Source organism: Lissotriton vulgaris, chromosome 12 (assembly GCF_964263255.1).
Source record: "Lissotriton vulgaris chromosome 12, aLisVul1.2, whole genome shotgun sequence".
Classification (NCBI taxonomy): Eukaryota; Metazoa; Chordata; class Amphibia; order Caudata; family Salamandridae; genus Lissotriton; species Lissotriton vulgaris.
Genome location: NC_141700.1, coordinates 762,311,147 through 762,326,532, shown reverse-complemented (window position 1 = coordinate 762,326,532; position 15,386 = coordinate 762,311,147). Strand labels below are relative to the sequence as shown.

At 45.2% G+C, this 15,386-nt stretch overlaps 1 protein-coding gene across 3 annotated transcripts in view; it reads right to left on the bottom strand.

The window, feature by feature from the left end:
• Positions 1-15,386, bottom strand: part of CHD3 (chromodomain helicase DNA binding protein 3) — an 813,321-nt gene that overhangs the window by 381,279 nt on the left and 416,656 nt on the right. For all 3 annotated transcript variants that reach the window (XM_086946072.1, XM_086946074.1, XM_086946073.1), the window contains exon 20: positions 3,528-3,659. In XM_086946072.1, the coding sequence (XP_086802198.1) occupies positions 3,528-3,659 (132 nt within the window). The remainder of the gene's footprint in view (positions 1-3,527; positions 3,660-15,386) is intronic.

The window sequence follows — 15,386 nt, the reverse complement described above, 5'->3', positions numbered from 1 at the left end:
GGCCATAGAGCTGAGCCGGCAGGTGACGGTGCTGGGCAGCAGAATCTTCTGCATGGTGGTCTTCTCCCTCTACCTAATGCTGGATCAGAGCCAGTTCGACCAGCCCAGGAACCCCCGGTGGGAGGGTAGTGGATTCCGTAAAGTGAGTGGAAGTGGCGTGCATAGGATCGTGTTTACAGCCACATTGGTGGGTCTTGTTCCGGGGACAGTGCTCGCGGTGTCCTGTTGAACAACTAAGTGTTCCTTTGATGGACAATTCGACAACATCTCACTGCATGCATGGATACCTTCATAGGGGCGAAGCTTCTGCACAGGGTATTTCCCCCTCGTAGCACTTCTGTTATTTTGTCCTGACACCACTGCCCCCTTTCTCCAGGTCCTGTCAAAGTTACTTTAGAGTAGAAATCATCTAAGAGCAACGAGGTCTGCAACTGATGTTTACATGGCAGCCACGTCGGAGCGACAGCAGCAGCACTCTGCTCTGAAACGGTTCTATTCATGTGACACCCACTGGGAGACGTGTCCCATCGCTACTGGAGTCTCTGATGGTCCCAGGGTAAAGGGTATACTCCATCCCCACTGGGCCGACCCAACATGCGCGGGGACCGAACAATGTGGCCTTGGGGGAATGTTTATGTAGTTGCAGTTTACTGAGAAGAACTCCTACAGACCAACGTCAAGTGGGCAAACCAACCCCTTCTTTCTAAACGCTGCAGTTCAACCTGTGTAGTCAGCCCGAGTGCCGACTGTCATGCAAATTGCTTCAAATGCAAAAAGATTTGATGTGCACGCCAGGATCAGATTTGTTCAAGTGTCTATGCTGAATGTTGAGCGCGCAGCCTGCTACATATATCTATTTTATAACAAGTATGTTTAGGGAAAATAAATGTCAGGAGCATAAATAGACCTGCTATAGAGATGTATCTGTTCTGCATTTGTCCACAGCATTATTATTGAAGATATCCAGGTGGCTGCTGTACAAAGTAAAACGTGCAAGGTGTAAAACAAATATGACAGTAAAAGCGTAGACCTCTCATTTTTCAAACTTTATTTTACATTATTTTTATTATGGTACTACAACCTACTGTTTCACTCAACATTTAATAGGGAAATCTGCAATACACTTAAGGAGTAGAAGATAAACACTTTACACCATGCCGAATCTTACTGTTTTATGAGTCATCTAAACCCAAGTCCAGTCGAATTGTTTTCAAAAATATAATTTTTATTAGTAATTGGCCCCTTATTTCCTCTCTGCCTTCTTTTAGGCACTATCTTCGATTTGCTGAACCATGTCCTTCTTTGCATATAACATCAGCAGCAGCTACCTGGTCATGTGGATTGCACAATAGCCACACAAAGGAGTTCTAAGTGTATAAATTAGGACAACACCTAGCATGTGCTGGTTGTTATGGTGTGTAAGCGAGATTGAACCTTTTCTCCATGTGATAATTTTTTATTTATGCAGAGACGGAGGTGGGTGTTAACAGAAAATAGATCATAGAATTCAGGGCATAGAAATGATCACAGGCTTTTGACATGTTTAGAAATCATTTTTATATGGATATCAATTCCATATGCAAACTGATTGCTTAAGTGTTGTAATGTGTCGGAAGAAAGTAAATAATTTCCATTAGATAACATTTGCTTTATTCGCCTTCCGTTTTTTCTGCTTTGGCCCTGTTCAAAGTGTTTACATTTTGGCAGTTTAGGAGAACAGTCAACATGTGTTTCGTCCTATTTGGCTAGTATTGTGTGAGGCTTTTTCAAGGCCTACAGCAGTTGTTTTACATTTGAGACTTGTGTAACTGCGGTAAAGACTAGGGGCCAGATGTAGGTAACCAAATACCGGTTGGTAAAGTCCGAAAATACTGAATTTCGGCCTTTACTGACCGGTATTTGGCTTTTGAGATGTAGGGCACACAAAAACGTCTGAATCGGTAAATTTACCGATACAGTAAATTTACCGATTTGGAAACCTCACCGAATCAGTAAATTTACCGAAACAGTAAATTCATCGAATCGGTAAAGTTTCCGAATCAGTAAATTAAGAAATGGTAAAAATGACTATTGAGATGTAGGTAACATTCTTAAATACAGAATTTGCGGGAAATTCGGTATTTAATAGTCGGTATAGTTACCATGGATTGAAATCAGGTGGTAACTAGGTGCAGGCTATAAAAAAGGGCCCAAAATGCAACAGTTTCACCAGAATGGCTGCATTCTACGTGATTGTGAGGCGGCTACGGCTACAGGCAGAAGGAGAGAGGGTCTGGAGAAGGGAGGAGCAGGTGTACAGGCAGAGGATCACCCTATTCCAACTAACTGAGCCAGAGATCCTACAAAGGTACAGGCTAGACCCCCAAACCATTTTAGACCTTATCAGGGACCTCCACCACTGTTGGACCACCCAACCCCAAGGGCGCATGCCATCCCACCTCATGTGCAGGTGCTGTGCAGCCTACACCTGCTTGCATCTGGGAGTTACCAGAGTTTGGTTGCTGCGGTAGGTGGGGTGTCCCAGAGCTGCCTATCACGTTTTTTTAAGAAATGCCTAGACGCCATGTTGTAGAGAATGTATTATTACATCAGCTTCCCTGCAACGCATGCAGAACTGCTCAGGACCAAGACAGACTTTTATCAGATGGCGCATTTTCCCAACATCATTGGCTGTATTGATGGCACCCACATACCAATATGTCCACCTGCTGCCACAGAGTACATTTATAGGAACAGGAAGTCCACCCACACCATAAATGTACAGGTGATCTGTGACTCAAAGTACATCATCACGGACATAGTAGCCAAATTTCCCGGGAGTACCCACGACTCTTACATCTTTCAAAACAGTGGGATCTACGCACGCCTGACAGCGGGGGAATTTGGCGAAGCATACTTGCTAGGTAACACACTGTGTGAAACTCCCTTGATACATATTGCAGATGGATGTGTTTGTGTGCATGTGAGTAATGTTTTTTTCTTGTTACAAATAGGGGACAGTGCATATGCCCTCGGTCCTTCATCCTTACACCCTACCTCAACCCTTCAACACCCAGCCAGAGGAGATACAACAGGGCACACAAATCTACCAGAAACATTGTGGAGCGCACCTTTGGTTTGTGGAAGTTATAAGTTATGCAGCTAAGTACATGCTTTATAAATATCAAGAATACAATTAACTCAAATTCTAAACCTAATCCTAATTCTAGCCCTATCTCTATCCTTACCAGGCAGTGCATGTATCAATTACTATAAGCACAGTAGGTGCTTTAAGTCAAGCAGGTCATATGGGGGTCCTGATGCTGGAACAGGAGATGATACTGAATGTGAAGCATATTTATCAAGCTGAAAGAAAGGGGGCTATCTTGGGTGGTTTTTTAGCTGTGTGAGGAAAGAATGAGGTAAACTAATACATTTTAGGTTCAAGCAATGAAAGAGCAGTTGGGGCTAATCATACAAATGAAAACTTTCATCCACATTAATCCAAAATAATGCCAGGTACTAATGCAATCCCAGAATGAGGTTACCTGTGAGAAGATGAGCACCCTGTGTCCCTGATCCTTCAGCTTTCGCAGCATCTTCTGGAGTAGCATGAGTTTCCCAGAAGATTTGATGAGGGCGCTTCCTTCGTATGCTCCGCTAGGCAGCTTGGGGGATTCCTAATCAGACAAAGTTAAGAATCATTAATAACATCAACAACATATTCATCAAGAAGATAGACTTGACTACCTTTAACTGCCTGTGACACCGAACACAACCATCTGACAGTTAGGTTATGCCCTAAGGAGTCATTTTATCCTTTTCTGAATAACATTAGCATTTCGCAATTAAACTCTTACTTAGAGTTAATAGAGACTCTTAAAATGAACAGAGGATTGGGCCAGTTCATAATGCTGCATAAAAGGATAAATGGACCTTCACAGAAGAAAAACAAAGATTTATAGCTGTTTGAAAATACTTTTTATTACTGTATTAAGGGTGAGACACTACATATTCTGTTGTTCATATGCTAAAATATCAAACAGTACTGAAAAACCTAACCAAAAATAAAACACACATCTACAAGGAGAGAAAGGTACTTACTTTTAGCTTTCATTATCAACCATAGGAATATTCAATGAATTCATGACCACTGAATATATCTAACCTTATGGGGCTCTCTAAGCATTTTTTCAATACACATCCTATTGTTTACACATAAAGAACAAGTTACTTCCCTTCTGTAAAGCTGGTGGATACTCTAACTAACCACAGATTCCTCACCTTTAGAATATATCCCAGCCGCTAGACTGGATCTGGACGTTTTCACAGCAGTGCTTTCACGTGCTACTAGGTGGTACCAGGCAGTTTTGCACTGGCCTCATTCTCCCCAGGAAGTGACAAAGCAGAGCTGCATATAAGCGCTGCCCTTTGCACATCCATACAGGTTTTTGGCTTCATTCGTTCCATGCTTTCAGATGTGTAGCATAAAAAATTGTAGGTAACAGTTTGCAGAGCTCTAATTTGGGACCTTCGAGAATGTAAACAATAGGCCACTCCACAGAATAGGGAGGTGAAAAGGCAGAGATGAATGTGTTAACATAGAATATCCACCAGAAAAACGTTAAAGCAGCTAAATAACTTGTTCTTCTGATGGACACTTCTAACCACAAATGTATTTTCTTCAGAATAGATACTAAAGCAGTACCTCCCAAAGATGGAGTGTCTGTGGAGTGGACTCATATCAAAGAGTCCTGCAAGACCGAACAGGCAAAATGCCTTTCCTGTTGTCAAGGCAGTAGTGCTTCATGGACGTATGGACTTACACCTCGAGTCGGGGCCTGAGAGATGTCAATATTAGGCAGTCCACGTGCCAGTGCAGTGGTAGAAGCCTTGGCCCTAGTGGGAAGATCCTGTCAGGGTTCTCCCCACTGCTAGAAGATGCCCTGTGCCACATTGGGGTGCAACTACCATTTGTTAACTGCCAAGACCCGCAAGCGTGGATTGTCTGCTCTGGCGTTTAAACATCCCACCAGGGGGTTCAAGATAATGGAGATGCCTGGATGCTGAAGCCAACTCCAGAGGCGCAGGGCCATTTGGTGCAGAAACCAAGACCCCACTCCATCCTTCTATTGTAGTGCCATATGCCAGTGGTGTTGTCTGTGAGGACCTGCAACAGTCTTCTCTTTATGGACAGCAGGTAAGCCTTCAATGTCATGTCAGCAAATTTCCCACAACTCCAACTGATTGATGTGAGCCAGGTTTCCACTGCGCAGTAGAGTCCTCTGACCTCCACCTCCCTCAAACCAGCAGTGATCCATTCATCGTCACTATCATCTCTGGGTGGGGAAGAGAGGAGGGTCTGCCACTGGTCAGGTTGTAGCCAAGCAGCTACCACTGCAGATCTTGTGCAGTGTCATTAAAACCTGGATGATATACAACAGATTTTCCTGGTGCCTGGACCACTGAGACTTCAGCTTCAACTGCAGAGCTGATATGTGCCACCCGGCTAAGAAGCCTTAGAAGTGCTTGACAGTTATTCAGGACTGAGGCTGAAACATTGGGGATCATAACCTGAATGTCCTTGACTGATTGTGGCAGGGAAAAGCCATAAACAGCACAGTGTCCAAGAAAGCTCCTATAAAAGTAGTGTTTGTGAAGGAATTAGGTGTGACTTAGGTTCATGGATTTAGAACCCCAAAGATGTCAGGACATCCGCTATGGTCTGGAGGTGGTGTACGACTGACTGTGGTGAGCCCACCCCACCTTAAACAGCCAGTCATTAAGGTAGGTAGAAACCTGTATCCCTAATCTCTGAAGATGAACACTGGAGGGGTGCTGATAACGTTGAATGGGAGCATGACAAACTGAAAATGGTCCTGAACAGCCTTGAACCACAGATTTCTAGGCACATTTAACTAAGCTTCCTGCATGTCCAAGGTCACTATCCAGTTATACATGTGTAGGGCAAGCAGAACCTAGCCAATGTGAGCATTTTAACTTTGAACTTCTCCAGGAAGGCGTTTAGAGGGTTGAACATCTAGATATGGTTGAAGTCCACCATCCTTCTTCGGCACAAGGAAATAGTGGGAGTAACATTCCGTCCCTATTTCCTAGTTCGGAACCCTTATGAAGGCATCTTTGGACTGAGGAGGTCACACTTCCTAAGGTAAGATGGATAGGTGTTCCTGTGAAGACACTCTGATGTGGTTGGAAGCTGAGGTGGGTCAGAAAGGAACAGAAGGGTATAGCCCTGTTGGACGATCTGGATGATGCATCTATCGGATGTGAAAGAGTGCCACCCTTGGAGAAAATGTTTGATCCTGTCTACCACAGGGTGGTTGTGCACCACTAAGGGCAGACTAAAGCGGCTTAGGGGCTCATGCCACAGGAGAGGAAAATTGAGAAGAAAGGTGTCCTGGTGACTAGCTTGATGTCTGTTTGATCCCCGGCCTTGGCCACAAAAGGACTGGGGTCACTATTGCAGGACAGGGGAGCCTGTTGCTGTCTATACGCCAAGCCTCTAGAGAAGCGTCTAAACTGATGAGGAAACTGTCTGGCAGGGGTGAAACGGCCCAAGGAATGCACCATGTCTTTACTTTTCTACAAGCATTCAAGGACATGATCAGCCTTTTTAGCAAAAAAGGTGGGATTCATCAAAATACAATACCTTAAGGGATGCCTGCGATACGCTCACCCCAAACAATCAGTAGTATCCAGACCAGCCAGAATAACATATTTTGCGGCATATGAGCCATCTTGAATGGTTTGAGCCAAGGAGGCCATAATCTCTTCCGGATCTTGAGGAAATAGAAATTTTTCGTGGCCAATGTGTCCCCTGCGTGTACCCCACGTTTAGTGTATGTGCATGTCACCCATGCATTTTCCCTCTATGGCCTGCAATGATAATGCCTCTGTATTTCCGTCCCACATTAGAATGTCAGTTACCAAGTCCCACATGAAAGAAATGTTAATTCTGCACCGAGGCCTATGTTGCCAATGTATTTGCATTGTGCATGTTTAAAAGTCGAGATGAACCCGTTTTTGTGGCTCAGCCTGAGCCTCAGTTTTCTTGCCCCCAGACACTCTGAAAGTTGCAGCTTAGCTACATATCCCTGACCTCTCACATACTTCTGGCCCAGTCCGGCCTGCCAAGACAGTATTTTGCACACAGTTATCTACTTGCTCCACAGAAACACATTCCTGCTTAGTGAAGAAGGTAAACAGAACCCGACTGCAGAGATAGGGCCTAGCCTTTCTGGCTCCGTTTAAATGATTTGCAGAGCTCGCATCCATAGAAAGCCCATGGCCCCCACGCAATGAACGAAGAAATATATGCACACACTGGCTCTTGGTGATGAGCAACCTTTGCTCGAGCGACCTTTACTTCAGATAATACATCCTCCAAACCTAAGATATCAGATAATACCAGACGTGCAGGTCGTCCTGACACTGAAGGCTTCTCTACTAGATCGAAAGTCAGCTCCCCCCAGCTTCCCCCAGTTACACGTTAATTGCACGTCATGACCAAGTTACGCACACAAGTAGGGTAAAGGTTCCAGCTGACCACGCAGACCCCCTCCATGTATCCACCCACCTATGACACACCTATGACTCCTCAAGTGAACGCCCACATGTACGCCTCCTTACACGCCCATATGCTCTTATCTCTCTCTTTCTCTTGCTCTGCCTGGAGCGCTCCTCCTTCTCTATGCAATGTAATGTATATTCCATGTATAAATATTGTACTCTGTGAATAAAATCCAGAAGACCCTTCCTGAACCTTAGTGGTGATGGAACCCGATTCTCCCTTAACTCGAGTTACTGAAATAAAGCCCTTTTGAATCGGACACCACGGACTCTGCCTCTCATTATATGCATGACCCATTGTTTAAGTATAGAATTTCCGACAGGGTAATATTTTATTTACCACATAATCTGGCGCCCGAATAGGGACTAGTCCCCTTCCCCACGCGCCAGTGATGTAGGTCCAGCCCTTGCCCCCTTCTACAGCCGTGACGGACTTCAAAGTGTACACGCCAGCGGGATTTCCTGCTTGCTCCCTCAGGCCCACGAGGAGGACGGACTGCGTCCAGGCATCCACACGAGGCGGTGAGGATTGCGGATCATCCCGACCAGAGCCCAAGCTGTGAGAGAGCAAGGTCCGAGGTTTCCAGAGGCCCACCTGTTCCGAGGCGCATGCGCAGTATCGCAGTATCGAGTTCACGCAGTATCGAGTTTCCGAGGCCTTCAAGTTCTGCTTCCCGGTGAGTACCGTTATAGGGAACGCATAGAGTTCAAGACGGGTTCATTTATTTGAGCTCGGTAAAGATGTGTCCGTTCACACAGGCACGGTAAAGACGGGTCCATTTCGGTGGGCACGGTAAAGACGTGTCTCTTTACGAGACCGGTATGGCTGTACTGTATTACAGTGCATAAAGTTAACTGTTTTCAAGTTCATGTTTTTTCCCATGTATTAGTTAGAATGTATCTGTTTTAGTGTTTTAGTGTTGTAGTGTGAATGATTGTTTCAGTCCGTCTATTTTGGTGTATATTGTGTTTTCGTTAAGTTAGTTCCAACATGCCACTGTTTTCGAAATTACGTCAGATAGGGACCAGGAAAGGAATACTAGAAGAGTCAGTTCCCGTCCCGCCCAGAGACACACCTGGTCATTTCATGTACAATAAACACAGGCTAGATGCCATATTGTTTTTAGACTTATGGGTAGATTACACGAAGGATTTAGAGGAGAAGTGCAGATGGCCTGCTTCAGGAACATGGGATTCTGAATGCATTATGAAAGTAGAGGAAGCGCTGTGAAAAAGGAAAGTAAGACCGTCTCAGAAAGATGCCATTGAGTTATGGCGGAAAGAGTCACATAGGAGGGCCGAGAAAGAATTCCACCAAGCAGAGATAAGTAAACAAGCAGCGGAAAAGGCCAAAGAAAAAGAACTGCGGGAGGAGGGGGAACGGGTCAAGGCAGAACAGGCTGAAAGAGAAAGAAATGCCCTCGTTGCTGGTATTTATCCTGTCCTCTCAGAAGAACTAGCTAAAGTGACCCCCTCAGAAACATCGCGTAGGTCGCATACGCCACCACCTGTACCCTTTAGAGTACGTAGAACAAAGCCGACAGCATCTGAGGCTTTTATTTCCTCCTATCTAGAGGAGCCCGCACCGGACTATGTGAACGCAGAGTTCCCTCCGCCCCCATCAGCGGCTCAGCTCCAACAGCTTCCGCTCCAGCAGATCGTGAAAGACGACATAGGGCCCGGGGCAGTGGGAGGGGGGCCGCCGCCAACGCCACGAACACCGCCAACGACACGAACACCGCTAGGGATAGGGCCACTACGAACGCCACAATTGACATCAACGCCACTTAAGTATTCCGTAACGATCCCACGTTGTATATACGATCCGGTACCAGGAGAGGGTCCAATGCTCGTGTTTTCACTTAGATTGAGACATGCCGTCGACTATTTGATCACATTACCAGACATGAAGGAACACCTAGATAAAATATACCATTTCATTAGAACGGGGGAGGGACCCGAGTGTATAGAAAAGGCGATGGAACACAGAAAGGTGGAGGTTAAGAACATTATTCTACGTTTTATGATTAACTGTCTGATCAGGGAACAAGACCAACCAGACAAAGATGTAAAGAAAGGTTTGGAGTGACAACATAGCTGCCGGTCGGCATGATAGACAGGGACAGACAGAAAGTATGTACAAGAAAATACGAAAGGAGATCTTAGAAATACACAGTGAAGAGTCTGACGGGAAATATGAGTCATCATCGGAAGATCTTGAGCCAGAAATCGAGGAAAAGGACAAAATGAATTACGTAGGCAAAGCACGACAGTTTGACAGGCCCAAGGGCCTCGACTACCGCAAACAGGGACAGGCTATAAAAGAAAGATATTGCCTTGAAAACGTATTCCAAGCTACTGAAAAAGCCCTGAAACGACGGGTAGAGAACGAGCGATCCCACACCCCACACGAAAAGGAATTGGTCCGGTCAGCCGTCCAATGGGTGTCCAATTCTAACATATATAGCGATGATATAGTGGCCCAGACTTTCTTGAGCCTTCCGCCGAACGAACAGCGTTTGGCCGGTATTTACATGGTTCAACATTTGATAACGTTGTATGAGAGTCAATATTCCGATCCCGGTCCCTTGTATAAGTTACTGGACGATATACTTCTAGAAAGATGGACTGGCTTAGGTACTGATTTAATTAATGTCATTCTGGATCAACGACATAAGTACTTATCTTCTCTGACCACCTGCATGCTTCCCGCCCCACACCACGACAGAAAGAACTTGTACATAGACAGACAGAACCCCCTACGAGAGGTGCATCCCGTCACAAATGCAGCGGGTGAGCTTCAGCGAGTGTATGTTTACACACCCTTGACGAAATTAGAAATACTGGAAATGAAAAAGATGTTGCCCTGCCATGATAAAGACCCGGGGGGGTTTCACCGAGAATTAAAAGACATTCTCCGCATCGGAGATTACACGTACGCTGACATTATAAAATTATTGAAAGTACTGTTGCCTGCTGGTATTTATGAAAAGCTTAAGGAAAAAGACTGGGAGGTGGGAGAGAAAAAGATAAGTTGGGCAGAATTGGAAACAGAGGATAAAGGCCGGCTTCCAGGGGTTGGTCTTGGGGACAAAGCTAAAGAACTACCTGAACTCCTGATACAGGTTTTGCCGAGACTATTGACTACTAAAAAGGAAGACTGGGATGCTATTTCAGCCTGTAAACAGAAACAAGACGAGGACACGAGTGATTTCTATTCTAGATTCGAGAAATGTTTTTCTATTAATAGTGGCCTTAAGCCCAGTAGCGAGTCATATCCTCATCTTTTCGTGAGCAAATTAGTAGAGAATTCCTTGCCCCAGATCAAGAATAGAGTACTGAAGGTTGAGAGTACTTGGCAAGCAAATAGCCCTTCCCAAATGTTGCAAATGTTACAATATCACCAGAACAGAATTAGAGAGGAACAGGATCATGAAAAGAGACACATGAAAGATACGAAAATGAAAGTGCTGGTTGCCCAAACGGTGCCGGCCAATATGAACAAAAATGCCACGACACTTGTTAAAGGGAACTGTAATTATTGCAAACAGCCAGGTCACTTTGTAAAAGATTGTGCTGTCCTGAAACACAATATAGCTACAGGCAGAACCAAAGAACGACCACACGTTCCTAGGCAGAATAGCACCCCACAGAACACGCAACAGACAGTAGCGAACTTTCCACCCCCACCACCACATGCCACACAACATGCCACACAACAAATGTATCAGTACACGCAGTCAGACTATCCAGAATACCAACAGTTCTCATGAAACAGCCTAGAGAGGGAAGTTGGCTTGCCCCTTATTGAGGTTCCTGTAGATCAAGAGGGTCCCTATGTACATAGTCGTGTATTGGGAAAGGACAGAAAATTTCTGATTGACACAGGGGCGAGCAGGACTACCATCAGTCATGACGAGGTTCCAGGGGCACCCCTTTCAGGCTCACAGAATGTTTCCCTGGGATTTTCAGGAAAGCCTATTGTTAACAAAGTATTGGAACCGGTTTCCCTAGGAGTAGGTCCATTGTCACGTACCACAGATTTGCTACTTACTAAATCATGTCCAGAAAACTTGCTTGGTATAAAGACATTGAAAGAACTAGGAGCAGTTATATGTTGTTCTCCGGAAGGAGTACGATTGTTTTTGCGTGATTTTAAAGGACATTATGTGTTGAAGGATTTTGACCACAGACTCCAGAATGTACCACAGCACCTATGGGCACAAGGTCCGACTGACGTAGGTTGCATGCACATTACACCGCACCGTGTCACTCTCAAGACAGGAGTAGTAATACCACGCATCAGACAATACAAGTTACCACCTGATGCCGTAGTTGCCTTATTGAAAATTGTTGACGAACTCATTACACAAGGGGTGGTAGTAGAGACTGACTCGAATGTATGTAATTCACCTGTCATCCCTATTCTGAAACGAACAGACCCTAATGCACCACCTGTTTACAGACTAGTTGTTGACCTTCGAGAATTGAACAAATGTATAGTCCCTCAATGCCCAGTGGTTCCAGACATTTCTTCATTACTGACTGTTATTGATTCTGAGGCAATGTTCTTTACTGTAATTGACTTGAAGTATGCCTTTTTCAGTGTTCCCATTCATCCAGATAGTCAGTATCTCTTCGGATTCAGTGTAAATGGACGCAGCTTTAAATTTACGAGAGCTCCTCAAGGTTTTACAGAGAGTCCTAGCATTTACAGCCAAGCATTAAAAAGACAGCTGGACAGTATTCATATGCCTACCAACACTGCACTGCTCCAGTATGTAGACGACATCCTAATTACAGCACGATCAGAAGCAGACTGTGAAAATGCATCACTGACAGTTTTACACTTTCTGGCAGACAAGGGGCACAAAGTGTCCCCTTCGAAGTTGCAATTCTGTGCACAGCAAGTGGTGTACCTTGGACACTTGCTGTCCAAGAGGGGTAGACAGCTGACACAAGAACGTATTCAGTTAATTGCTAACCTTTCACAGCCAAAGACACAAAAGGAAGTACGGGCCTTCATTGGCCTCACTTCATACTGCAGACAATGGATTCCCCAGTATGCCTATCTAGCCAAACCACTCATACAGTTGACAACACAGGAGGCAGCATCTTCGACTGTCCTCCCTTGGACACAAGAACATACCCTGGCATTTGAAGAATTGAAAAGAGCCTTATGTCAAGCACCAGTTTTAGCGACTCCTTGTTACAGCAAACCTTTTATGCTTTTTGTCACTGAACGAGATGGAACAGCATTATCTGTCCTTACACAAGATCAAGCAGGAAAACACAAGCCTTGCGCTTATTTTTCTAGTACACTGGATCCAGTGGCCCAGGCTCTGCCTGCGTGCCTGAAATCAGTTGCAGCAACAGCCCTAGCCATAAGACAGAGTGACTCCATAGTGCTGGGACACCCCCTGACAGTACAGGTACCACATGCAGTGGAAGTTCTCTTGAACAGAACCCAGACACAACACTTGACTGTAGCGAGACTGACAGGATATGAACTGACGTTATTTCAGCCACACATAGAGATCAGACGATGCAATATTCTCAACCCTGCTACACTTTTGCCCTCAAGTACAGTAGACACCGCACCACATGACTGTGTGGAAATATTGAACACAGTGACGAAACCAAGACAAGACCTGACAGACATTGCACTTCCAGACCCTGACCTGACACTTTATGTTGATGGTTCATGCATGAAAACGAGCACAGGAGAGCTAGTGGCCGCATATGCCGTGACCACTGCTACTGAAGTCATAGAGACACACAGAATAGATACACTGTCAGCACAAGCAGCAGAGCTCATCGCTCTGACACAAGCCTGCATAAGAGCCAAGAACCTGAAAGTGAACATTTATACAGACTCACAATACGCATTCGGTGTTGTTCATGACTTCGGAGTGTTATGGAGGGAGAGAGATTTCTTGACCTCTCATGGGGCCAAAATTCAGCATGGTCCACTCATTCAGGCTCTGTTAGAAGCAATACATTTGCCTACAGCCATAGCTATCCTGAAATGCAAAGCACACACCAAAGTCACAGACACCATTTCCCAGGGTAATGACCTGGCAGACCGAACAGCTAAATTGACAGCTCAGACACCAACAGACACGACAAAGACAGTACCATTACTGACAAACAGCATGACAGTCAGGGATCCTTCACAAGATGTACTCGACATACAGACACATGCCACTCCAGACGAAATAAAGAAATGGACTGAACAAGGAGGGGTCCAGACTGACCAAGGTTGGATGACTAAAGGCAAAGCTACATGGTTTCTCCCAGACTCTATGGTACAAGTGATCATAAACACAGCACATAGTCCAGCACACTTAGGAGAAAAGGCAATGCTAGACAGCTTACAGAATATCTGGTTTAACAAGCACCTGCGTGCAGCAGCGAAACAGAAAGTACGTACCTGTATGATCTGTTGCCAGTTCAATCCAGGCAAAGGCATTCCGGTGGAACAAGGCGGATTTCATCCTCCTGACCATCCTTTTGAAGTCCTCCAGATGGATTATATCCAAATGGACAGATGTAGAGGTTACAAGTATGTTTTGGTAGTTGTGTGTGCACTATCTAGATGGACAGAAGCGTACCCAGTCCCAGATTATACTGCTGTGACCACCGCCAGGCAATTGGTGCGTGAGTTTTTTCCCAGATACGGATTGCCCCGTGTCGTTTACTCAGTTAATGGTCAGCCCTTTTCTTCTGAATTAATGAAACAAGTGTCCCTTCTGTTAGGATATCAATGGAAGTTTCATTGTGTACGACACCCTGAAGCAGCTGGACTTGTCGAGCGCCATAATCAGACACTTAAGACGAGATTAGCAAAAGTCTGTGCAGAAAAAGGCGTGGATTGGTTGGTAGCCTTGCCGGTTGCCCTCTTTTACATGCGTATGGTAGCTCATTCCAGAACAGGCCTATCTCCTTATGAAGTGGTTTTCGGTAGACCACCGAATATGTGGGGTACGCCTATGCCGAAGAAAATAACTGATGTTGACAGTGACATGCTGACAGATTACCTGGCTTCCTTGATGTCTGCACTACACTCTTGTCGTTCACAGGTTGCCGCCGCTTTCCCTGACAACACCCAAGTCAAGGAACACGCCATCGTCCCTGGTAATTTCGTCTATATACGGAACTTTGATCGATCAAGCCCCCTTGAGCCGCGCTGGAAGACACCGAAATTAGTACTGCTCACCACGAGGACTGCTGTCAAGGTCGAAGGACGTAAAGGCTGGCTTCACGTTCAACACTGCAAGAAATTCTTTGGAAATCCTGGAACTTTGATAAAGACTAAGGACAGTACCGAAAGTACCAAAGATAGTACAGACTCTAAGCCCCCTTTGCTAGAAAAGACTCAGCAACAAGAGTATAGGTCCAAGTTACGATCTAGTAAGTCAGACAGCGTTTAATTGTTTAAGTCCACTAGGTGGTGAATCGGTTAGACAGGTTCCTGACATGTATAAGATCGTAGACCAGAATAGTAAAAAGAGCAAGATGAGAGAGAAATACTGCAAGATATTACGCAGTAGATGTATAGTAACTCTGATTTTTATGTCTCTTCTGTGCATCACAATCATATGTATCAGCTTGACGCTACATGTCTTCTTTCCTCCTCTCTCTTCACGTATACACTTCTCCATTAATAACACTGCAGAGCATACATTTAGTGATCTGCCACCTCATGAATTGTCATATCGACTAGCACTGCGCAACAATACTTTTATTCGGATGTTGCACCGTTCTCATCAGACCAGCAATGCAACAGATTGTTGGGTATGTGGCCAGCTTCCACC